At 32.7% G+C, this 27235-nt stretch overlaps 2 protein-coding genes across 6 annotated transcripts in view; one reads left to right on the forward strand and one right to left on the reverse strand.

Moving 5' to 3' along the window:
* LRRTM3 (leucine rich repeat transmembrane neuronal 3) overlaps positions 1-11659 on the forward strand; it is a 158496-nt gene extending 146837 nt beyond the window's left edge. The window contains exon 3 of the mRNA XM_042960555.1: positions 11252-11659. Coding sequence (XP_042816489.1) covers positions 11252-11461 — 210 coding nt within the window. The 3' untranslated portion in view covers positions 11462-11659. The remainder of the gene's footprint in view (positions 1-11251) is intronic.
* CTNNA3 (catenin alpha 3) overlaps positions 1-27235 on the reverse strand; it is a 1692711-nt gene that overhangs the window by 1146779 nt on the left and 518697 nt on the right. The window lies entirely within an intron of this gene.

Raw genomic sequence — 27235 nt, forward strand, 5'->3', positions numbered from 1 at the left:
TGTGAGCACTAAAAGAGATCTTAAAGATCAGATGTCAAGCTCTAGAACTAATAAAAGCATCTCCAACCTGGGTAGTCCAGGGAATTGACCACAGTATTATGAGTCAAGACACTAACCAGATTTTGGTGGCCAGAAACTGTCAACCTATATTAATTAAATTCTTATGAGCAGAGTGTAACTTGAATGCTGAACCAGGCAGGCATTTCTGTGGTAGTCATGCATTCTGAGAGAAGCCACCTGTGTGTTCTGACCATAAAGCAGCTGTGCCCCTTGGATCAGGAGGGGCAAGTGTGATCAGGGGACCACTAAGCATACTGGTATAAAGACTTCTGCATTATTAAAATTCTTAAACTTTGAATCCTTTCAAATACCCACAGGAGCTATCTAATTTATTAGAGAAAGAGTCTTCCTTTCTTCAAAACCATGTTGTTGGGGCACCTGGTGGCTCAGTCCATTAAACCTCCAACTTTCTGATTTCAGCTCAGGTCATGATCTCACAGTTGGTGAGTCTGAGCCCAGCATCAGGCTCTGGGCTGACAGTGCAGGGCCTGCTTGGGATTCTCTCTCTCATCCTCTCTTTCTTTACCTCTCCCATTTGTACTCTCTGTCTCTCAAAAATAAATAAATATACTTAAAACACACACACACACACACACACACACACACACACACACACGTTGCCAATGTCCTCAAGTAAAAAGAAAGGGCCTAAGATGTAGCTCCAGCACCATGACACAAATATAAGTCACATAGTCGCCCTCTAACTGAACACACTGTGAGGTACAATTAGAAAAATGGTCAGCCAACAGATCCAATAAATTTGTCAATGTTCTTTCGTGTGGCTATCTAGGAAATGTTGTTTAATGCTAAAAATTGCTACATAGTGTAGTTTTCTTTTTCCTGCCAACACCATTCCTAAAACAGAATGACCCTATCTCATGGTGTTACTTTTCATTGTCTACTCAGTACAAAATTTCAACAATGTTCTTGGAATTTTAACTACATTTGAATTATATGTGAACTGTTCTTATTTTCTAGAATTTTTTCATTCTTAATTTGTATTTTTAAATTCTTCAAAAAGACTAAGAAAACCTGCATTATTCAGTCACTTGTGATTACAGTTCAACAATAAGAACCTAGTACTAAGAAACTATATAGCTTTGTCCCTACACTGTCACTGGTATGTGTCCCAGTTTCATGTCCTATAACAAAAAAATATAAAATCATTGAAAATAAGCCATTCAAAATACATTCGTTCTTCCCATAGGTATTTGGGATTATTCCCATTATATACTTTTCAGAATCTGATTTACTTACAAAAACTATATTTTATGAAAATGTAAGCTTAAGCCAAAAAAAGCATATGAGAAAAGAAAAAAAAATAAAAGGTAAGAAAAATCTAATCGGTTCTCTATTAGGATGAGACAAAGACACAATAAATTCAGTTGATAATAATCATTTTCCAAAGTCAACACCTGTTCAAAAAAGAGATGCCTTGTTTTGACAAAATTTCTCAGAAAGAGGGTGAAATCACAGGCTATAGTGTTTCCTTACAAATAAGCACAAAATATCACACACTGAAAGCCTTCTCTCTTAGTATTTATACTTATAACTAGTCTCCAGTTTACCAGTTTTTTAACTTGACATTCATATATTCTAAATGAGGATAGAAACTCAGTGATAGTAGACAATCTATCATCAGATGTGTCGTGCCTTGAATTATCCTCAAACGTTTGGCACAATTGTATGCCTGAAGTGAGAATTCCACAAATACTTACTAGTGAGAAAGGGTAATAGGAAGAAAATACCAAACATGTTCTTATTGGGAAAAAGTCACTAACCATTTCCAAGTTGTGTGTGTATGTATTTATACACAAACATATATTATGTTCATATACAGAAAATATGCTTATATATATAAGTATACTTATTATATATTATAAATTATACATAATATATAATATACTGTGACTATATATAATATGCCTATATTATCTCATGTAATATCAGAATTCCATTTATAAAATTTAAAACTAAATCTGAGGGGCCAAAATCAGATATTAAGAGTATATTAATTTAAAAATTTTTTATAACTCTATTCAGAGGTTCATTCAGGTGAGAACTTCTTTAGTAGCCATGAGAAAATTATAAGAAACATTTTGCACCTTAGATTAGTTTAGTTGTCCTATCCCTTATATTAGATTTCCTTAATTGTGTGTTTTTTAAAGATTTGTATCAGTTTTTCCTTTTTAATCTTGATATTTTGATAATAGGTACTTAAATAATAGAATGAAAAATTATGAATTTTTCATACTATCCATAATGGTATAAAGTTAAACTTTTTCACAAGGAAGACTGTACCCCATAGAAATTCTATCTGGAGTATATGTCTGTAAATTAAGGTTCATCCTTTCCTTCATCACTTATCTCATATCATTCTGGTCATTGGTTAGCAGTATAATTGTAGGACCTAACAATTAGGAAACAATAATAAAAACGTAAAATTCCCTTGTATTATTTTATAGTTGTGCCTTGTGTATTACTGAATATCCAGTCACATTAAAAGGAGCTATAACATACTCTCTGACTAAGGTACTCTGATGATAATGAAGATTGTTATGCAACCTCAGGCTTGAGTTTTAAAGTCTAAATATGGGCTAAAATACTTTGATTTTTAAACTGCATTTGATATCTACTTTGAACCTACAGCTAAAACCAAATCACAATATTGGTAATGAAATAAGGTGGACCATTAAGACATAACACTTCACATTTTTCCTTTACGTACTATATTTTTAATTAGTTTGATCAAAGCCATAGTTGAAAAAGATTATCTGCGTATATATGTAGCTGATCACATAACCCTCATCAAAGATACAACCATTTAGCTGTCCCATATTATTAAGAAGTTAAGACAGACATACTACAGCCTATGAAGTAAGGTAAGAGAAAATGAACCTAGAAAATTACAGTTTGTAAGTGCTAGATGAAACTGAGAGAGAGAGAGAGAGAGAGAGAGAGACAGACAGACAGACAGACAGAAAGAGACTAAAATTAAGTGAGACCATATAGGTAAAACACTGGCCAGAGCTAGATACTCCCTACTCCTAACATTAATTCCAATCACTCTAATGATAGTCACCCCTTATACAATCTGTATGTGCTAACACAAGTTAGAAGTTAATCTATTTAAATGTCAACAAGAGTTATTTTACTGTATTAGAATAAAAGCTGTATTATAAGGAAATACTTATTAAATTTTGTAATCTTTGTGTCATATAAAATTTGAAACCATAAATTAATCATTAATATATTGATAATTATTAAATTATATTAATGAACTACTTGTAATGAATTAGATTAACTATATCTATTAGCTCAACTTTATCTGAAGATCTTGTATCTTCATTACAAACATAAGTATATAAATGTAAACTTTGTGAGTAGTTCTGTTCACCGCCAGTCTTTCTACTAACAAGAATTTTCAAAATTTTACTAATACACAAGCCTGTAAAACTCTAAAAAATCTTTATTCTCTATAAAATTTATAGTCTATATAGATCATGTTAACATAAATGAAATAATAGCAATATTATAAATAAGACCAAGCTGGCCAGCTCAAACATGATGTTACCTATATAAAGGCTCAGAGAAAAGTCATATCTTTCTCTCGATTTCCATAACTTACACACACTTCCACCCACCTAGGAAAAACAGTATTGTATAACTGCTGGCTTGTTCAAAGGAATTGATTTTGTTCATTCAGTATCCCAAGAATACTAAATGATGGTTGTATGGATAGATGGATGGATGGAAGAAATGGTACATGTTGATACTTATATACATTGAAATTCTGAAGAAATTCATAGCGGGAGCTCATCACTACAGAATCAAATTATCTGATGGGTTTTCATATAGGAAGTATTATGTGAACTAAATCCTGAAGTGTAAGATTTTTATGCAACTGATATAGAATATTATCTCATTTAGTTTGGAGATAATCTCAACAAAAACACCTGAACTAATTTAAAAATAAGGTTGAAGAGAAACTCTTTTCTAATCAGTAGATAATCATATCATTTGAAAGCCTGTTTGGAAGACCAATACAAGATTCAATCCTAAGGTACAGCTCTCTGGGTCCTCAATAGAAATGAGAACCCCAAAGAGAGTCTGGATATCAAAATCCTGCCAATGTAGGATAAGTTCTCAAGATCAGGTATGTCAGAAATGGACAGCCTATTTTATGAAGAAGGTCAAAACTCCAATAAGCTAGCAGGGAGTAAAAAACCAGTTGGAAAGCAGGTAGGATATCAGAAATCATGACAGAAAACCAAATATAAATGCCTATGTTCAGAGAAATCCCATACAGTACCCCAACATGAGACTGAAATGCCCTGTCAGTCACAGATACAAAGAGTTCTTATACCAGACACGTCTGTAGCAGTGCCAAACACTATAATTTGTTGTTTGTTTTGAAGTGTTGAATGCAATTGATGATTTTCACTCATTCACAGATTTATACAAATCTATATAAAAATATCAACTGCTGTATCATCATTATATGATCCTTAAGTGGACTATTGTAACTACAATTTCCGGGGAGGGGAGGAAGAAAAAAGAAAAAAAAGGAGATTGTTTTAAAACTGATTAGCAACTGCACCTCATTGCACAACAGTATGAAGAAACAGATTTGGAAACACAGCATCAAGATCAGTGGGGCCTTTGAGTCATAGTCTCAATTTGGGTCCCATCACTTTACCTGGCAACTGTGCCAATTTAGCAGGCATCGGACTGTGCAGAAAGATTTGCATGTAAATGAAAACAGTTTGGGGCATTTTGCTTTGCCTCAGTAAAAGAGAAACATCACTTTCTACTGCCACTACAAAAATAAAACAGAGGTTAACACAGAAGGATCCTGAGCAGAGTCCATGACTGGGAGAGCTAATTTGGCAGGTGAACCAAATTCTTGGAGATCACAGGCTGTGTTTCCAGGGAGCACTAGAGTCTGAAAAATGCAGGTGTGGAAGGTATTAAAGGACAAAGCACAGATAAAACATTCTGCGATTTTTAGGAGGAAAATCACCAAATTAAGAATATTTTATTTTTAATATTGTTTTTAAAATTTTTATATATTTCAAACATGTAACTAATACTTCACATAATAAAATATAATATATTAATGTTTTAAAGTAAAATTAATAATAAAAGGTTTAAATAATTAAAATAAAATAAAAAGTAAACAAGGATTGTAAACATTGTAACACAGCACTATGTGCCTCATCATTAGTATGTATTTTTGGAAATTCATTGTAGCCCTCTACTTCTATCCTAGAGTCATAATAGCCTGGTCTTAACATCATTAGACTGTAGCAGATTTTCTTAGCCATGTAGTTCCCATAAAGCCCAGTCATCCTGCGATGGTTTTTAATTTCTTCCCAGGCTATACTAAATACCCTTTACTCTACTATTTCATTCATTCATGTGTTCATTGATTCATTGAATACATATTTAGTACTTACTATGTTTAAGGCACCATGTGAAATGATATAAGCCGTAGGGAAATGTGGTTAATCATAGATTTTATGCTCAAGAAGGTTATGGTCTAACATAAAATAAAATACATGTACAAATAAGGACCACAGAAGACAGACCTTCAAAATATACATACCATAAAAGTATTGAGGCAGTTCATTAATAATTCAAGGAAGAGAGAGCAAGAACAAGAATGAATGAATACGACAGAAATGCCAGTTGGGGAAAAGAGAAACTCTCTTTCTATATGAACTCCTCTCTCTTCCACTTGCTAAACATGTTAGAATGGTTTATATTCCAACCAGAAGCTTTAAGGACAAGCACTTGGTTTACCTCCAGCATCTAACACACAGCACCAGGCCCAGAGAAGGCATTCAACAAATCTTTGTTGAAGTGAATAAATTAATGAGTGAATATTTCTATTTGCTTTTGTAGACACTAGCATGTGAAATTATGAAAACCAATGTATATGTAGCCAGCTCCCATTTATTTCTCGTTGCAAATCTGGAATAGAAACAAATTGTTTTGTAAAGACAAAATACATTCACAAGTGGAAACATCATTTAAATATTTAAGATATATTTTTAGAAATTGCAAAGATAAGGGGACCTGAATTTTATAAGATTCTCCATTACTTAGATGGAGTGGGGACACTACTAAAATTACAAATTTGCAAGACACACATAAAATTCAGAATTTGTTTTCTTTTTACTCCAAATGCATTTTGGTGCAAGGAGAACTAAGACCTTTTAAGTGAAACTTGATTTTTTTTTTCACTTTATAATTTCATTCTGCAGGAGTTCACTATATTTTTGACACAAAAGACACTAGAATAATTATTACCCTCTTGTATGTAATGCTTTATTTCACATTATTCTCAAGTTCCAGACACTGGAAAATTTTCAAAATCATATTGAGTCCTTGCCTTATTATCATATACTTTTGATCTCAGGATAGCTATTCTTACTTTAGTTGGCAACTTAGCTCTTCAAAATACCAAAATTAATGTCAAAGTCTGGATTACATGTAATAATTTTAAAATATTTAAAAAGTTAGGGTTTTTTAAAGTTTAAAGGTAGCATAACATAAGTTCAGGCTCTTAATTAATTTCTTCCTGAAAAATTTTTAAAATAAATTACTACTAGAATCAAAATAATTAAAAGTAATGATCCAACAGTCTGTTGTACTTACACAAATTAACCATTAGAATGCTAAAGAGTTCCAAGAGATAGATTGCTCTTCAAACAGATAAATCAGCTTCAAAGTAAAATATAGTATCTCTGTGGGAGAGTCTATAAAAGTAAATGTAAATCACTTCTCAGCAAAATTGGCTCTTGCCAATAAATCCGGAAAATAACAACATTATTTCCAAACAAGAAAGATGGCTGGTTTGTTATGCACCCACAAAGGATGAATGATATAATTAGTAGAATCAGCAAATCAGAGCACAGTATGCATACACATATTAATATACATATATATACATATATATGTCCTTATACATAACACACAATAACTTGTATCCCAGATCACCCCATCCATTGTCTTCCTTCACTCTCTTGCATTATTTTATCTATTTTCCTTACTAGTCTATGATTTTGCCAAAGAGTAGAAATAATGTCTTATTCATGTTTCTCACTTCCCTTTTCCTACTGTCCCCCCAGCACCTACCTATAACCATGTTTACATACAGAAAGAAATAAAGCAACTATTATTTAATAGGAAACAAAATAATCAAACTACAGATTGATTCGCATTTTTTGGTGTAAAGAAAAGTTTAACATCACTTAATTGGAAAAATTTCTACCAACTTCCAAGTCAACACAGAAATTTAGCTTTAAAATCCCTAAAGGTCTCCCTAAAATATCTTACACATATTTGTATCTGAGAGTGTATGTAAAGTTCCTTTCCTAGCCCAGAATGTTCTCCAAATTAGACCCTTCTCCTTACACTTTGAATTAACCAATATGAGCTTTGTAAGAAGCAGACAGCTCTCATTTTGAGCCATCACCACTTACACACATAAATCCCTGATAAACTGCTTATTTTCTGAGGGCCCAGTGTGCAAAGCAGTATCATAAAGCTATGGTGTAGCACAGGAAATCTGTGTTCACCCTACTGAAAATAAGATTCAAATGTTGAGAACTGGTCTCTAAATAGTTATCAGGCACATTACATTGTGTTCACTTCTCTAGGCTCCAAGGACAGTGCCAGTTAGATAAAGTGATAAATAAGCAGTAAAATGTAGTGATGAAGAAGTCAGGCAACTACTTCTGCAATTCACCAAGTAAGTGATTGTAGACTACATAAACTATCTTAGTTTCCTCAACTGTAAAATGGGGAAAATTATATTTACCTCAAGCAACCTTTGAGAAACTTAAATAAGATGACCCTAGTCCAGCATGTAGCATGGTACCTAGCACAGTGTACATGCTCAATGAATGATAGTGATGATGAGGAAGATGTTACAGATATGTCCAGGCAGTTGTTGACCAAGAGATGGAACAAATGGCCACAGCTGCTCAGGTAGCTAGACAGAGAAACCACTACAAAAATCCTAAAGAAATTAAGGTAGGACCTGAGGTGACATCTAAGCCAACTTTGACACTCCTAGGAAACCAACCTGCAATGCTGATGATAATTGCTTACACTACTCTCATCATATAACACTTCCATTTCATCAACTGCCTCAATACTTAGGAACCAAAATAATAATTAATAATAAAATTTTCAAGATGGGAATCCCTACCTAAGCCAGTAGGGAAGATATTTTCCATTGTTTCTTAATATTACTCAAATAATACCAAGGACATATCTTGGTACTTTGACTGTAAGTAAAACTACCAAAGCTCATGTTTGGAAGGACTGAAACAAATATTATTAACCAATCCCCAAACACACATCAAATTGCACATACCGTAGCAAAACCCGAGGCTACTCTTAGAAATCAGCTATGTACACAAATTGAAAGTAGAGGCATCAAGATGAACAAGTATAAAGTCACTAGCAACTGCTTTTTGAAAAAAGTCAAAACACTTCTTTAAATAAATAAATATATTATTATTATATGTAGTATATCTATATGCATATCTTATATAAGTAGCAAATATGAAATAGTTGTCCAACACTGATGTATCATCAAAATTTGTATTTTTCACAGAGTTAAATGATTTTGAAATCATAAGTATTGACCACAATATTATATATATATATATGTGTATTTATGCATATGGTTATATACTGTGTATGTATATGCATAAATATATGTATGTAGTCCTACAAATGTACATGTGAATATATCCAATGCTAACTCTTAGACTTTCAAAATCATTTAAGTCAAGCTTGGAAAATTTACTGTGATGCTATATTCAGATATGGTTAGCTGCTAAATTCTTACTGGTACATCTTACCAGTTATTTTCTTGATATTAAGATGTCATTAACTAAGAATCACTGATAGTTGCACAGAAGAAAATACATGTTGAACATTCACATTGATTTTAAGTACCACTCCAAATTCAGAAATATTAAAATGTGAAAAATATGACTTGATATTGAAAAAGTATAACTGTGGGGTTATGTATTTCAAACTAAGACATATCCAAAAAAAAGAAACTCTCTAAAGAAAATATGTGGGATTTTTAAGTGAATAATGAGACCTAACTGATAACAGTACAAATTAGGACTTGCACTCTGGACACCAGCAGCCTGTAGATTTTAAACCAAGCAAGAAATTGTCTGTATTCACACACACACACACACACACACACACACACACACACACTAAATGTGTCATGGTTTACTGTTTTTCATAAATAGTCACCATAGAAATTACAAATTATTCACAGTAGAGTTAATTCCAAGTAAGCCAGGAAGCAGAAGTTTCCATGACAAATAAGAACAACTATATAAAATCCTACAGATATATGACCCATAACACATTACAGAGCATTGATTTCCCAGAGGCTAATGTAAACAGTTCTATTTTCGTTCTATTTTCGTTCTCTCCTATAACTCAGATCTATTCATACTGTACAATTACTTTTGCATAATAATATATTTTAACTGAGTAGTTCATCAGTAACAATAGGAATTCTTATATTAAATGAGCATTTTTGGAAGCATCCTATCATTTCCTTTATGATCTTTCTTGGCTATTTTTTAAAGTGTATGTTTAAAGTGTTTTATTCATGTATCAGACAACTGCATGCTTTAATTTTTTTTAAGTCCACATAAATAGGAAGAGTTACTGAGGAATTTAATTTAATGAATGGGATTGCATTTCTGCCTCCAAGGACTAAACCCTACACATTTGATACACTGAAATGTCCATATTAAAAAATAAACAATAATCTCAAAAGAAGTGAATTCTTTTGTTCAAGAACACAAGAAAATACTTGTTCAACCAATTTTTACTGAAGGAAAAATAAATACGGATAGAAGGGCTGGGATGGAAAGAAAACTGCCCAAGAGGGTTCTTATCCAGGGAGAAAAGGATAAGGAGTCAACAAAAGAACAAAACCTAGACATTCTATTTTTCTTAGCTTTAGGCTCTAATCTCAGCTTTGATCAGAAAGGAATTCAGTCTAATATGCTCAAACAGAAATATATTTGATACATTCACCAAGAAAGAATGGTAGAAGTTTTTATCCAAGGCCATTCAACAACATGAATTAGTAATTGGGATATTAAACAGAGATTGGGGCTGAAGTTTCCTCAACTCTACCTACTTTTTATAACAAATTTTTATTATTTCACTGAAAAAAATGGAAATAATCTCTAGATTTTGATAATCAAATCACATTTCAGACTACTCTTTCTGTGCAACCTGTGTATTTCCCTTCTGCTCACATTGATTACTCTTGCTTTTTTCACAGATCTTTCTAATTGCTTTCTTCATTAAGCTACAATTTGCAAGGGAGTCCCTTCCTTATTTTTATCACTGGTTCCTTCAAACTAACATCATCCTTTGCTGCTTTTTAGAACTTCATAGGAGCCAAAGAGTCTCCCTAGGAGTTCCCTAAGCCTAAATTTTAGATATATGGACCAAACTACAGACATTAATGTTTCAAAACCTTTTGATAGTAAAACAGATATCAATAAATTATTGAGTAAGAAGATCCAGAATGACTTGCCTAGACAATTCTCTTCCTGCAATGGTTCTCAAAGTATTGTATGTAGATTAACATCACTAGCATCAAAAGGGGGAAATTGTAAGAAATGCAAATTCTAGGCATTACCCTCCCCCCCTCACCTACTGAATCAGAAATTCAGGGGAGTTTGGGATGGAGGTGAAGAAGGGGGAGGTGATTTTTATGCATGATAAAGTTTGAGAACCACCATTCTAGTGTATTCTAATACCAGATATAAGTAAATAATACTTTTCTTAGTTCTAAAAGCACAATTTTACCCTAGTGAGTAAAAGCATTTTCTGACTTCGTCAATAAAGCTTACAGCATTTTCAGAATCACTTAGGCGACTATTTATCTGATAATTTGAATTAAGAATTGAGCAGGTCCATCCCAGGCTTTAAAGCTGTTGTATTGTGCTTACTAGTATGAATGAGAATGAGGGACATCAGTTAGGATAGTGTGGGGACACTTGAGCCACAGATACAACCGTAGAGGTTAGTCAGGTTAGCACTTCATAGTCATCAAATCTTGCCCCCAAAGTGGTTTGTCGTTTTATAACTGACTTTTCTCATGTCATTTTTTCCCCAGATACCTTTATCAATGAATGTGTCAACCTTTCTGGCATACGACCAGCCCACAATAAGTTACTGTGGGGTGCATCATGAACTTCTCTCTCATAAGTCCTTTGAAACGAATGCACAGGAAGATACGATGGAAACACACCTAGAGACTGAGCTGGACCTGAGCACAATCACAACAGCTGGCCAAATCAGTGACCATAAACAGCAGCTGACTTAACTGAGCTAAGCGGTAGCCAAGGGTTGCCACCAAACTTTGTAACCTCAAGGACAAAAATGAGGAAGATTTGTTCATTGTGGACTCTCAAAACAAAACAAAACAAAACAAAAATCCCCTGTCAAACAAAAGTCCAAGATCTATTCATGAAATAAAGAAGACATGAATTGTTTCAAGTCTACACTTTGTAATTAGCTAAGTTGTGCAGTATTTTTTTGACTTCAGCAGAGTATGACCCTGAAAACAGAAAAAGAATCTTTTTTTTCAAAACTCATCCTACCTACCTGTAAAAACTGTACAGAGCTAATGTATTTTTCATATTGTAAAGTTTCAATTATAGAAACAACTGATATGTACAGTACCATAATTTAATTACATTTTACTTTACAAACTTTACACATTTCAGTTTCTAAGATTTTAAATTAACAAAAATTTATTTCTTGTGTTATTCAGAGTTACTCAGTTTTGTAGGGACTGTTTTGTTACTGCTTTTGTGCCCAGAAACCTTTACTCTAAAATTCTGTGCTGTGCGAAACATGCACGATTTTTATCATGCTTACTGCGTAGAATTTTATCTACTTGTTCCAGAAATAATACATTAACCAAAAAGGATTTAATTGTTGAGACTTGTAAGAGGTTCTTCAATTACATAGGCAGGTTTTTCTTATAAATGAAAAAAAAAATCAAAGATTTTTTTAACACTTCTTCTCAGACTTAACTGTTGCCTTGAATTACAGCCTAGTTTCTAAGCAGTGACATGTAATGACAAAGAGGGATATTTTAACAACATATTTCTGAATGAATTGACTCATTATTTCATTATTTTGAGTAACCCATTGTTAACGGTAGGGGGAAGCATGGACAAAACATCACTGGAAACAAAGGCTGTAACCACAGCAACAGACTTTGATACACTTAAAAGGTGCAGCTGCCAGTGACAAAGAAAAACTTGTTACATCTCATTATTTTCAGGCCAAGGTGGGAAGGATAGAGCATAATAATTGTACAGTAGCAAATTTTCTCCTAATTAACCCAAAGTGGTTTACCTAAAAATAACCATCAGTTAGTGCAAAATGTGCCTGGTTTTTAAGACAACTTTTCATTTAGAACTGCGAGGCTATATTTTGGGAACATCTCAAAGGAACTTTGTGAAAATTTTCACTTTGTGTGCTACATCAATTCTCTCCTGGAGAAGAACTCTAAACATTGATAGCTCATTCAGTATAGATATGAGCCATGGTGGAGAACTTTATAACACAAGTAAACTGTGAATATCTTTTAATATGTTCTAAATTGTTTATATTGCCATCCATAATGAGATTTGCTTCTAAATTATCTGAAAAATAACCCAGAGTAATTTGAAGCCACCCCAGATCATATAGTGATTATGTAATTTGTATTATAAAGTTAATTTAAGTGAAATTATGAAAACCTAACTTTTCAGAGGCTGAAATAATCAACTTGTTTCTGTTGTTTGCTTGACACAGGTTATTGTTTGAAAATGTTATTTTATCTATGGTATCCACACATTCTTTTGTGTGTTTTTTATTATAAAACTACAAGTTTCAATTGAATTGCACTAGGAGAGATGCCTTTTTATGTTGTCATTTTGCATTCATAACATCAAAAATAGGTTGAGCAAATATCAATCCAACAGGGGTCAAACACAATCAAAAACAATGAAGAAAAGAATTTGTTAAGACCAATGTCAAGTTTTTAATTTCTTATTTATTCCAAAGAAATTATACCTACAAAAGTCTAGTTTTATGCAGATTTATCATGGCAAATTTAAGAGCAACTTAAAGAGGAATAAACTTTAAAAATGTACAGCAAATTTTTCTTGAAAATACAGTCGTAAAAAAAATTGGAAGAAGCAAACTCTCTTACTAATTTAAATGAAACTAAACGTCTCAGTACTTATATCAACTATTTAGCATCCCAGATTTCGTAACATCTTTTGCATAAATTATTTGCTATTCAAAATTTTTTGTCATTTTACATCTAATTTTCATCTTTACTTTTTCCAATTTCTAATGTCTTTGCAATATATTATTCTTAGTATTCTTAATCCTCTACATTGAGATTGTGTTTTGCATAGTTAGCAAATTTATAGAGGATTAATTATAAATCTATTCTTGTGGGTCTGAAATTGGATGCAAAATTTTATTTATTATGTAAACCAAAATGTCATTTGCAATCTTTTTTTCATCAGAAGTTGTCCTTGCAAAGATCAAGCATCTTTTAATTGGCGTAAAAAAAAGCATTTTATATGTATTTCCAGACATTTTCAAATTGATAAATAACTTTTAGAAACATAAGGTTCTAGGGAGGTTCACAAATGTATGCCCTTGACTTCCTTAAGCAAACATTTTTTAAACATTTTAAATTCATCTAAGTAAACAACTATAAATAGAAGCAGTCATCTTGGAACCACAGCTCTGTGCATCTGAGAACTTAATACAGTAAGAGCCGAATAAACTAAGAATTTTTAGATTTCTCATATTTGAAATTAAACCCAAAGGATCTTTTACAAGAAAAAAAAAGAAGATGCTGGGTTTTTGTTTGCCTAATTTTTATTTTGCCATGTTCAGGGCCATGGGGGAGGGTGGAAAAGGGAGTGAAAACCTCTTAGAGGAAACTATGTCTAGAATCTTTATCATACATTTGCAATTTATATATTTGTGTCTAAAATCCTTAATTATAACTTATCTTTTTCAGTATTCAGTGATCTCCTACTTCCTCTTGCTAACCACCCTGTCCCCAAGTCTCCTCCCTCTCTGCCTATTGCTCATTTAAACAACAGAAATGTTGATATGTTTGGGATCAAAAAATGCAGTTTGACCCAGCATGGTTACAATAACCACAGAAGCTGCAGCAAAAAATAAATTTATGCAGTGTTTTGGGGTTTATAAACCACATTTTATATAAATTATTGCATTTTGTCTTCATAACCATCCCATGAAGACACATTAATCTCAAAGAAGTTGAGACTTACCCAAGAACACAAGGCTAATAATTGGTGGAAATGAACCATTCTCAAAATTCATAGCCTGTTAGTCTTTCCACTAAACTAAAAGCCTTCTCTCTGATCAGAGCCAGAGAATTCCAGAGATAGTGAACAGAATGAAAAAAAAATGTTTGTCATGTTGTTTAATCTCTAATTTAACTCAGTTCTTCTATCTGTATAATATATGAGCTAAATGAACTCTTTCTATGTGCTACTCTGGCTCTCACATTAAAATTTTGTTCAAAAAGTAAAGCAAGTCATAGATTTCTTAACATATTATGTCATTTGTAAATGTGCAGATGAGTTGCTTCAAGCAAGTGGATATATGTAGGCCCAAGATATGGACATAAAATCAAGAACCACAAGGAAAGAAATCAAAGACCATCTAAATTGAGATTGCGTGGGTTATAAAACAGATCCATAGTGCGATGTTCAACACATGTTCAACACATGTTCAAATGAACACATACTCAATTCAGAGCTAATTGGGAAGACTTTTATATTTTTTTCCTTTTTTTTAATCTCAGCAAGAGTACTTCTTAAGTGTTCTTAAACCTTTCTTAATACAGAATAATTTTCTCTATTCTCCTAATAAAAATGGAATGTAATTTGTCCAAACTGATGTATAGATGCCAAAACATATTCTAACAAGCAAGTAGTATTTTATTGATCTGCTCATTTTTACCAACTCTCTATATTCCCTCTTGAATGTTCCAGAAAACCATAAAACCATACAGATTTTAATATAAATTATATTTTTAGAAGGAAAGAAAACTTGTCTACATTCAACATTCAAGACAAATTACATAATCCTATCTGAAGTCATTTCAGACTCCACAAGCTCCTTGGAAATAGCAATATCTCTTTGCAAAAATATTTTTTAAAATAAAGCCACTGTAAATGGGAGTGAAGACCTTATTTGGTTATGTCTGCTCCTGACTAGAAAACAGATATCATCTCTCAACCTAAACATTCAAAATAAGTAAAGAAACTGAAAGCACGAAAATAGATAACATATGTGAACTATTAGTATGCTTGAAGAAAGAAGATCAGATGTACTGAGTAGATGGAGGTACAGGAAGGAAAAGGAAGTAGGACTGGCAGATATTTAGCCTCAGGAAAAACAGTGAAAAATCTTTACAGCAAAAAACAGTAACATCTTACACTGACATACCTCTTAATGGTTTAACTTGCTGGGTAATAAATAGCATAATGACCTGGAAACACATAAAAAGTCCCAAGGTCTAGATGGGTTAGCTATGCAGTTAAGAATGCAGATGCACTAGCCTTTCAGTTAAGAGTTTCCAACTACTGCTATGACCTCAATGCACTACCACTGTCTCTAACTAGAGAGGTACCAAGCGCAGAAGATCCAGGATCCATGCTTTCAAAACTGACTCTACCACAAGGGTAGATTAGACTGACAATCAGCAACTGTGCTTTATTTTAATATCAATTATAATGAGGAAGAAACATTTAAGAATACACCAGAGTGGTGATGGGTTATTTTCAAAGCTCTCTCACGGCTTCCATTATGATTTCAATGTGAGTTAGGAGGCTGTTTATATTTAACATTTTTTAATTTAGGGTAAAATTCATGTTTTAAAAAGTCCACAGTTGATTATTTACTTTTCTATTAAGAACAGTGAACTTAAAGCAACAGAGTGAGTGCTTGAGCCATCTAGGACTTAGAAAACTCTTGAGTTTCTTCCTCCTCTTTCCCAAACATTTATAGATTTTGTTTTATATGTGTGTCTTACTGACAAGCTAAGTAAAAATTGGTTTTGAATAAATCAAGTAATATTTCAAATGCATCAAGGGACCTTGTGATAAAGGATACTTGAAGTAAATCCTATTTGTTTTCTAATCTGAAACATCACTCACTAATTTATCATTTGTAAGTTGATTTCAATATATCTTGTGTTATATAATGCGGCACACCTGTACTGCATGGCCTTGAAGGTTCTGTGATGCAGTCTTTGCCTCAGGCTGTGTAAAATAAAGAACTGACTCTAGGTTTTGAGCAAGTCTATAGACACGGTAGTGTGATCATTTTCAATCAATTTCACTTATTGAATTTACCTGGATTAATGTCGAAAAATAGTATTAAGATAACATGGATGAATAAAGTTGACAGTTTTTTTTTTTTTTCCATTTACTGGTTTAAATTTTTGCTATGTAGCATATCCTCAAAGTTACTATTAAAAGAAAATCCTTGGGCACCTGGCTGGCTCAGTCAGCAGAGTGAGCGATTCCTGATCTCACGGTTGTGAGTTTAAGCCCCACATTTGGCATGGAGCCTACTTTAAAAAAATTAAAAAAAAAAAAAAAAAAAAAAAGAGTAAATCCTTTGGGCCCATCCTAAATTTGCTGAATCAGAGTCTCTGGAGCTAATCTGATGCATGCTAAGTTTTGCAAAATACTGTTCCAATGAATTTATTTTTACCAAGTCATTGAATTGTTTTTTTATTGTAGTCTGAAATTATTAATTCTTGTGCTTTCTTGTGCCAATGTGAACCTAGTTTGCTAAGCCTGGCTGAACATTTTTCCTGACTGGAGGAATGCAAAACAAAAAACAACTATACATAAAATGGTCAGGTTGTTTCTTGACAGATTGTATTGTTTATAGGTTTTGTTCCCCATTAGCTCTTTCAACAGGAATATTTGAAACAATCTTAAATCAACACAGTTATTCACTTAACTAAAATTATCATTTGCTCCCAGGGATAATAATATAACAGTAGAAAAGCCAGAAGTGGGGAAAGAGCAAAGAACTGACTTATGATGTACCAGGCACTGGGCTGTCCCCACCTCATTCTCAAAACTTTTTAGGAAACAGGTATAGCCACCATTCTAAAGAAAAGGAAAATAAGGATTGTGATAATTGAATAACTTGCCAAAGCTCATACAAGAGAGTCAGATATAATATCCAGTTCATCAGACTCTAGGGATGTCCTCCTATCACCCCGTAAGCACCCTTTTCAGAAGTGAGAAAAAACCATAATCAATATAATTTGACTCAAATATTTTAACAGGGGATGTGAAGACAGCAGAGAAGGAATATACTTTCCTATTCTTAAATATAAAAAATTGCTTAAACTATTTCACACTGTATAGAGATTTCCTTCAATATCTTAAGTCAGCAACTTAATGGAAATAAATGTCCATTACTTTCTTGAAGTTTTATACATTGTTTCCTAAAAGGAGCGGACATTTCAAATAAAAACCCTTCAAAAGATATTCCCAAATATTCATGTTGTATTTCCATTTCCAATTTCCCTAGCTATATTATAAAACTATAACAAAAATATAAGTGGGTATCCACAATAAAATCTTTAACTGGCAAAATATAGAAGGAAGATGTCACTTGAAGCAAAACCTCGACAGTCAATAAAGTACCACATGCAAATGACAACACAAAGAAAAACACCAATAATATACAGTCACAAAATGTTAACTGGCAATGACATGGCTTGAGTTGCAGGATATTTCCTATGAATGATCCTATGTGGGAATATTTTTCAAGGAGAATTTTTACTTAACCAAATGATATGTGCAGTGGGAGAACACTCCAGAAAGGAGGCAAGAAGACAGCCTTTATAATAACATTGGCCCTGCTTGTTCTATTATTCAGAACAGAGTATACAGCTTAAATAAAACACAATCTTCCTTGTGAAGGCAACACAAATGTTTTCATCACTATATGCAGGTGGCCAAATAAATTACATTTATGTTTAAATTCAATCTTCAAGTGAATCTTCCTCAGTCTCAGCTATTAACAAATGATATTTTAAATAGTCTCAATTCCATTACTGTCTCTAGGAGATTTTTATTAAACCATTGGACTAAAAACCTCTTCTATTTCTCCCTGAACTTGCACAAGTCCAAGGTGATATAATTCAGAAACTACATTAGCATTTAACTCTATCATACTACCTGAACATGTAGCATTCACGTAAAACACATTGTCTTTTATAGTGTGGAATTCAAGAGACAGTGAAATACTAAGCCACATTTCTACTAAAAACTACCACTACTATAACTGTGATAAAAGTATGCTATATGTTTAAAACAATAAATCCAGAAAGAAAGAAGCTCTCGCATCCTGCATCTAATATCACTACATGTGTTCATTCTGGCACCACTACACCATACAAAAATTTTAGCTGAAAATCTAAAGTAATTCTGATTTTGGATAACAAAGATGACTCTGCTATGTGGGTTGAAGATTCAGTGGACGATAACGAAGAGGACAAAAAATTACACACACCAAGAGGTAAGTGAAAGAAATGTGATTTAATGTCATTGATCTGTGGATAACTTTTGAAACTAAGAATTAAAATTTACAACATTTTGCATCTAATGTCATCAGTAAAGGCCAATATGGACATTAGGGACTAAAAGCAAACAGATTATTTGTGATGGCAATATATGTCAAACAATAGATTAATAGAATTAACTGTACCAAAAGAAATAATATTAAGAATAAAAATTAGTTAAAGCACTATCATTTCTCCAGGGAGAAAGTGAGAAGTCAGAATAAAAGATTCAAACTAAATACCAAATGTTCTTTCAAGATCAATTTTGAAATGTCTGAAAACTATAAACCCCAAATTAGTGCTTCAACAAAATGAGTAATTACATTAATTCACATATACCTAGTTAAATTCTGTTACTGAGAAATAACTTGTATTTAAGATATACTCCATCTGTTCCTACTAGTTTACATCAGTAATATATTTGCTTTCAATCCCAGATTGATAAAGGTAATGCCCTAAACAGAATGATGAAGATGTGCTGAAAGACTGGATCAATCCCATCATTCTTCTCTGCTATAAGGCAATATTAGAGTGGTAGACCTACCGGAGAGCTGGAAATATCGTTTCTAAAATCCTCTCTAGCAGTTTTTGACGTAGACACTTGTAACATTCATTATCTATGGGTCTTATTTTATATTCATTCATAAAATAAGGAATTACTGTCTTGAGATAACAGCCTGGATGGCCTATTCCAGCTCTGGTTACAAATGTATAATAGATTTAGGTAAAAACAATGAACTCTGAACTCTGCTATCTGAAGAAAGACTTGAGATCTTTGTGATGTCAACATTTTCTTACCTTGGGATTTGATGGAATCTTACATTCACTGTATTATACATCCTTCAAAGCTCCTTGCCAGTTTCCTATTTAACAAACTTCAAACTTGAGTTCCTTAAACCAACATTACATTATAGACATGGCTATTTCAAAATGAATCCTTGTAAAATTTCATCATTTTGTGGAAGGATAAAATAAGGCTGGGGTAGTAGCTTTTCTTGACTTTTTCTGTGTCTTTGATTCCAGTTATGGAATAAAAATGTGTAAGCTCAGTATGACACCTTGGTACTACCATAATGGAATTGGAAGAAGAGTCTTCTAATGGATAAACACTTCATGTAATATAAAACAGAAATGTAGTTGGAGATCACTTCTTTTTAACTCAATGAATGATCTGATATAGTTTTCAGATAATGCATGCCTTCTTGCACTTGAGAATATAAATATTATTGTCTATAATGATGACATGTTTTCTTTGTCATATACTTTTTGCTTTCTAAGGCAGACTTCAGATAATTGATTGTGCTCCATAATTGCCACCAGAAGAAATTTCTATTTAATTATTTCCAGAAAGAATGACATAATACTGAGAACTTTAAGATAAAATGATAATTAACTAACACTTAATGAATGTTTACTTTTCTAAACATTTTACATGTATATATTTAATCCTGATTAATATGGTTAATAGGATTAACAATAACCTTATGAAGTACTATTGTTACCTCCTTAAGAAGATAAGAAAAATGATGCTCAAAGTGATTATATAACATGTAGCTACTAAATCATGGAACAAGAATTCAAATCCAGATGATAGGTATACTCACAAAGTGATCGCTACTAACTGCCCATTTAAAGTCCATTTCAAAAGCTTATTTCTTAACTTTAAAAGTGTATTCACTGAAAGCTATAACTGAAGACATTTTTCAATGTAATGGATGTTTATTACATACCTAATATATGTCTGGTGGAGGGTAAAAATCCTTGAGAGATACAAAAGAATGTATTAAATAACTTGTTCTCAAGAGACTTACGGTCTTAGCAAGGAGAAAAGACATCCGTATGAAGCAAAAAAAACAAAAAAAAAACAAACAAAAAAAAAAAAAACCAACACACAAAAAACACAAAACTCCAAATTGAATACCTGCAAGAAAACAAAGCAATCAAAGGATGAAATCAAAGCCAAATTGTTGGGGAAAACTCTGGGCAAAAGCGAAAACTGAGATAGAACTTGAGACTGACAGTATTCAGATAGGCAAAATGAAAAGAGAAGAAAGTTAAGAGTATTATATTTTATATATGGATATTATTATTTGAATAATATCCATTAGATTGATGCTTGTCTGGCAGAGAAATACCAAGCTCAGTTTTTGTCCTGATTGTCTAAAAATTCAGAACCAAATTTTACTCTTGACAGAGCAAACCTTTTAGCCTTTCTATTTGGGCATAAACATTTCCCATCTTTTTTTCAACTTTATTTGTCTTTATATTCCTTTTCTTAAATTTTTTTTTATGTTTATTTATTTTTGAGAGAGAGACAGAGCATGAGTGGAGGAGGGGCAGACAGTGAAGGAGACAAAGAATTCAAAGCAGGCTCCAGGCTCTGAGCTGTCAGCACAGAGGGCTCAAAGTCACAAACTGGGAGATTATGACCTAAGCCAAATTGCAATGCTTAACCAACTCTGCCACCCAATGTATATTCCTATATATTCAATGTATTTTACCTTTCTTTTGGGGGGAGGCTTAAATCATATCAATCTTTTGTTTTATGTCAATTTCAGTAAAATGTTCATAAAACATTTTGAAGAGTGATTCAGGCAACACTATAAATTTAAAATAATTATGTGAACTTAATAATTTCTTAGAAGTTAATAACGTAACATCCTCAGTCAAATTACTCTTTGGTGCCAGGTGAGAAAATGGTCTACAGATTTACTGAGTTTTTCTTTTTTTACTCTTTTCAGTATTTATGTTAATATTGGTGAATACTAACCAGGATCTTTATCCCAAAGAGTAAAAACAAAAATGCTTTTTGACTGCTACATTTCACAAATAAAGAAACTAAATTAGAATATGAGTAAATGGCATGCTCAAAATCACTTTGGCAATAGACAACAGACTCACTACTAGAACTCACACTTACTCAATATTATTTTTTGTTACAAAATATTTCATGAACACATCAAAATTTAACAAAGTATGCAGAATTATTTCCACCTTAGAAGTACAGACAATTGTCAATAAAGCTGTTTTTTTTAAGGTACAGTCAAATAAGGTTGAGAAATGTTCTCTTTCCATCAAAGTTTGCTTGTCATTTGGACTATTGACTTGCAGCAGTCTGTGTGTTCCCTTGATAGTTACAAATTTTTATTCACATGTATTTATTCAATGTGCCTTTTCTTTTGTACAGTGATTGTCTTTTATATTATATCCCTAATACTTTGGTGTTTTTAATTCAATTCAATCAAATAAGTATTTATTCATTTATTCAGCCTTTACTAATAATATGCCAAGGACTGAGATAGGCAATAGAGTGATCAAATGCTTAAAAGTGAATAAATGATTGTAATTCAATATGATATTTCCAACAATGAAGTATGAGCGTGGTGCTGTAGGACTGAAGGGGAGAGAATGATTAATCTGGCTGGGAGAAAATCAGATAAGGCCTCAGAACACTTGCTATTTGAGACTCTGGATTCTAAAGATTGTCAGTCACACAAACACATACCTGTCCTGCAAGTTCCATTCCCACTCCTAATTAGTTTGGTATTTTAGATGTATATTAGCTTTTGGAAATCTAGGACTCCAGTAGTTTTTGAGTCTGGTAATTTCCTCAGGATAGCTAATAACTTGATTTTTTTATATATAAATATTAAAGATTATTTTTAATTTTCCCTTCCTCCAATCTTTTAAATTTAATCCTCAAATCAAGAGTATTCAATTGAGCCATTCCATGATAAATGCAAGACACATGCAATTTTACTAAATACAAATAATAAGTAATAAATGTCATAGATTGTCAGAAGTTTTTCATTTTGTTTTGTTTTTAACATGTATCATGCAAACCCAATCTATGTGTATCAAAAAATCTCTATTGCAGTTCTCACCTCAGGAATATGTGAAAAAAAAATGTAGAAGAGGTATATCTGCCTGTACAATTTAAGTTTTCACCAATTACTGGTTATGACATGACTGCTATTAAAGTGAATAAGAAATAGGTTATACATAGAGAGTCTTTTGTATTTTATTCTGCTATCAAATAATTCTTTAAGAAAGTGAAAAACTATTAGCAAGGTGGTCAGATCATCTGATATGGCAATAAGCATAGATGCTTTGGTAGCTGTTTGGTATCATTAGCTCTTAACTTCCATAAATATGTTTTATTTCTTTCAATAAATACATCTCTTTATAAGAATATCATTATTCCCAAAGGATTCCATTATTTGTTTGTTGTCTAGGGAAATTTCTTATTAAATCCTCAAGAATCACCTTGCATTAAGCTGAGCCGAAATAATAAAAGTAAATTCAGTAACTAGTTGAAGGCATAGTTTTCTGATCTTCCCACTTAGGAAAATGAATATTTTTTTTATTTTAGAATTTCAGAATATATCAATATTAAGAGAGTTCATTATGAATAATGCTATCTTAAAAAATACCAAGGGAATTGTATCTTAATGTTCTTCTCCTAAAATACTCTTGTGGATAATGAAGAGTATGCAGTATGGCAAAAGTGGCCATCAGTATCCCCAACATATAGAACTATATGATACTCAAACAATTATTTTTCAAAAATAAATTACATACAAAGTTTCACTCTAGGTAGTTCTCCACAGTGTGACCCATGATATATTATGATAAATAAGGCTATGAAATTGAATTCATTAGACTGCTACTATTTATATTACATTAAATACCTAAAACATCCTTAATGTGAGTGCTTTAAATGTTATCTTTAAAATGTTATCTATGTAGGGTCTATAATTTGTAGTGACTATACAATTATAAAAGCCTTTAGGTTTCTGAAGGTTCATGACTATCCTTAATTCTTATTAAGAGGCAGCCAAATCTAGTCTGAGAAACTCCAGTTGATTAACAAAGAAAATTAATGTGCTTTTCAATTAATGTGGCCCTAAAACTGTTGGGACTAGTGTGAAACACTGATATTGACATTTCTGAGTGCAAGAGGAACAGGATGGAAAGGTGCTGGTAAATAACTAGACACTCTCCTGAGAGGCTCTGAGAAATACTGTTAGATCTCCATCTGCTGGTTGGAAATTCCAGACTCATAGGGTATAATGCTAGCTAAAATACAAGGCTTGGATGATACCCACCATTCCTTTTCAGGTTTGTAACCCATCTACTCCCAAAAAGACTTGTGACAATTTATAGATTAAAACATATGCATAATTAAACATTTTGAGCTAGTGATCATTAGGAGACAGGCTATATTTTATAATCACTACTGAATTTCTCATAGCATATTAAATTTGCTACAAGTTCATTCTCCCAAAAAAATCCTGCCTTGAAAACATTTACTAAAATAGAATAAGAAAATAAGAAAAATGGAAGAAAAAGGCTACAAATTAAAGAAGAGTTAATAGTAAATTTATAATGATATAATTCTAAATAAAACTTGTCATAATTTATCAGTCCTCAGAATTATGTGAAATAAAAGTATATCCAATTTCTCTCTCCATCAAGGCATATCATAGTTGACTTTGTTGAAAGGTAAGCAAGCAACAGTTAGTTTCAGGGCCCTAAATAAAACCACAGGGAGATTAGTACATTATTCTGATTATTTTATTCTTCTTCATGTTTCCTCTAGCTTCTTTCTTCTTTCTCCACCTCTCATTTGAGTGATATATGATATGCACATATGTATTCAACATAGTGACAGAGGGTGACAAGACTTGGAGAGTAAAAGCTTACAGTAATTTGTCTTCAATATGAATTGTCCAATTATAGCATATTATATAGCTCTATTAGCTTACCAGAAAATATAAATAAGGTGATATTTAACTCTATAACAGATTTGAGAACCAAACTCCTATGTTCCAAACTCCTTTTGGACTCAATAAATAGAATGCCCCAGAGCTCAAGAATATTCAGATAAGGCTCAAAGCGTCCCTTTTAAAAAGATCCTTTGACATTTTCATAAAAGCAGATCTTTGCTCATGGCTGGATATTAAGGACCTCTACGAATTCCTTGAATAATCAAAGACTTGGCTTTACATGACTGTACGTGTGGTGTCCTATGAAAGATCCAGAAGCCAGCTAATGAGAATTGCTAAAAAATATTAAAATATCTCTTAAAATTATTTTTGTCAAACCAGTCTGTGGTAGAAAGTTGTCCATTGGAGTGCATTAACATGTGATTACTGTAATGAATAGCAGGATAAAAAGAAATCCACCAGAGGACATTCCCACCTTTCCCCAGAGCCACAGTATCCCAGAAAACACACCGATCTCAGGAATACCATTATAAGTTTTTTAATAAGTGGACAATATCCACTCTATTCACTTGTTAGTGATTATGAAATTCCCAAATGGTAAGGTCTTACCAAAGCAAACCCTGAAGCATTTAGCATTTAAGCTATTTCATTCTGGGAGAGAAAATGCCATTTAAAAATAAGAGTACCAGTTAGTAATAAATTATATGCAGGTCACTCCAGTGTAGTATTTCAATCACTTCAGTATTTTTATCTCCACCCCCCACCCCTGGACAAAAGTGTCAGAAATGAGGCATGAAAAGCTATTAACTGAATCATTCACACATTGAATAGATGTTGTTGTGAGTCTGTTCTTTCAATGGAAAATAATGAACAACTGATTTATTTATAACGAGTAATTATGATAATATACCTTCATTTTCCATCTTTTCCAATACATTATAGATATTTTATAATTGTCTTATTTCATACCTGATTTGAAATCATATGTTTCCATAAAAATTTTTTCTTTCTCAGGCTTTTATTTAACTCCTTTTGGCTGGGGTATAATTAAAGTGTTTTAACTGACTTGGTTCCCTTGTCTTGTTTTCTCTTTCAATTTTCAGCCTTTTCTCCTAATAGAATTGATCCATATTTATGCTACTAGAGACTGAAATCTGAATTTTAAGTAGATGCAGAATATATTTATACAATCACTATAGAGTGAATCTTGTTAGCACTTATTTGATAAAGTTTGCCTTGTTTTCTTTCTGAGATGGAGGGAAACATAGCAGGTAAAGAAGATAGAAACTGATTTGGACTTCCAAGAGAAGGAATTCTTGGTTTTAAGAATCATGGCAAGAAGACATAATTCATCCTGTTTTTCAATTTTTTTAGAGCATAAATGAGCATTTCCTTTGAACTTTTCACCCCAACCCTGAAATAAATTTTATCTTTTGTAAACATTCTTTTTTTTTTTTTTTTTTGGCCATAGGACATGGCTGCCCAAACTCTGGACTCTGCTCCACATGTGACACAAATCCATATATGAAAATGCCTTTGGGGATATGCTTCTACATATAATTGGAACTACTGTTGAGGAAAATACCCACCACATTATGGAATTTTTTCTTTTTTTTAGAGAGAGAGAGAGAGAGAGGGAGGGAGGGAGGGAGGGAGGGAGGGAGAGACAATGAATCTTAAGCAGGCTCCATGCTCAACACCCTGACATGGGGCTTGATACCATGACCCTGAGATCATGACCTAAGCCCAAATAAAGAGTCAAATGCTTAACCAACTAAGTCACCCAGGCTCCCTATAGGGAACATAATGTTTTTAATGTTTATTTATTTTTGAGAGAAAGAGAGACAGAGTGTGAGTGGGGAGGGGCACTGAGAGAGGGAGACAGAATCTGAAGCAGGCTCCAGGCTCTGAGCTGTCAGCACAGAGCCCTACGCAGGGCTCCCACTCACAAACGAAACCATGAGATCATGACCTGTGCCAAAGTCAGACGTTTAACTGACTGAGCCACCCAGGTGCCCCATGGAACATAATTTTTAAAAGAACACATAAGAAATGTATTTTAGAGGTAGGTCCAGGAAAAATTATCCTGAGAAATGGTTGTACCTTGTCCCTGATGAATCTAGTGCTCTGTAACACACCCTATCTCCTTTACATCTCAGCTCAGGAACTCTGAGTTGGGTTACACTTGATAACATAGTACCCAGGCAAACCTCCCTGTTGAGGGTTTTGGCTTTCTCTTTTTTATATATTGTTTATTTCCTCTTTGTAGTCCTATTTTGTTCATTTTATTTCATATGTCTTTTGTTATAAGAAGTCTCAAATTATTTTGGGGGAAGCAAAAAGTATAAAATAAGGAAGTAAACTAGAGTTACTATTTTGAAAGCAGTTTAGATTCTAACTGCAATGGTATAATCTGATCTTTGAAATGCTGTTTTGGTTGGTTGTTTTCTTTTTCTCCAGCATCATGCCCGCTTTCCAGTGTCCCATTATTGAATCATCTTTAGATTTTCAGTTCCTTAATTTGTATCTTACCTATGAACTGTTTAAAAAAAAAAAAAACAACAACCTTACAGATATACATACACACCCACATAGCACACTCCTTTCATGTACTATTCTTCAGATATAAAGATCACGAAGTAAAGCAGGGCATATATTTAAAGATTTTGCCACTAGTAGAAACATTCTCAGGTACTGGTTTAAAGAGACTAATAGTGTATTT

This window comes from Panthera tigris, chromosome D2 (genome assembly GCF_018350195.1).
Source record: "Panthera tigris isolate Pti1 chromosome D2, P.tigris_Pti1_mat1.1, whole genome shotgun sequence".
Classification (NCBI taxonomy): Eukaryota; Metazoa; Chordata; class Mammalia; order Carnivora; family Felidae; genus Panthera; species Panthera tigris.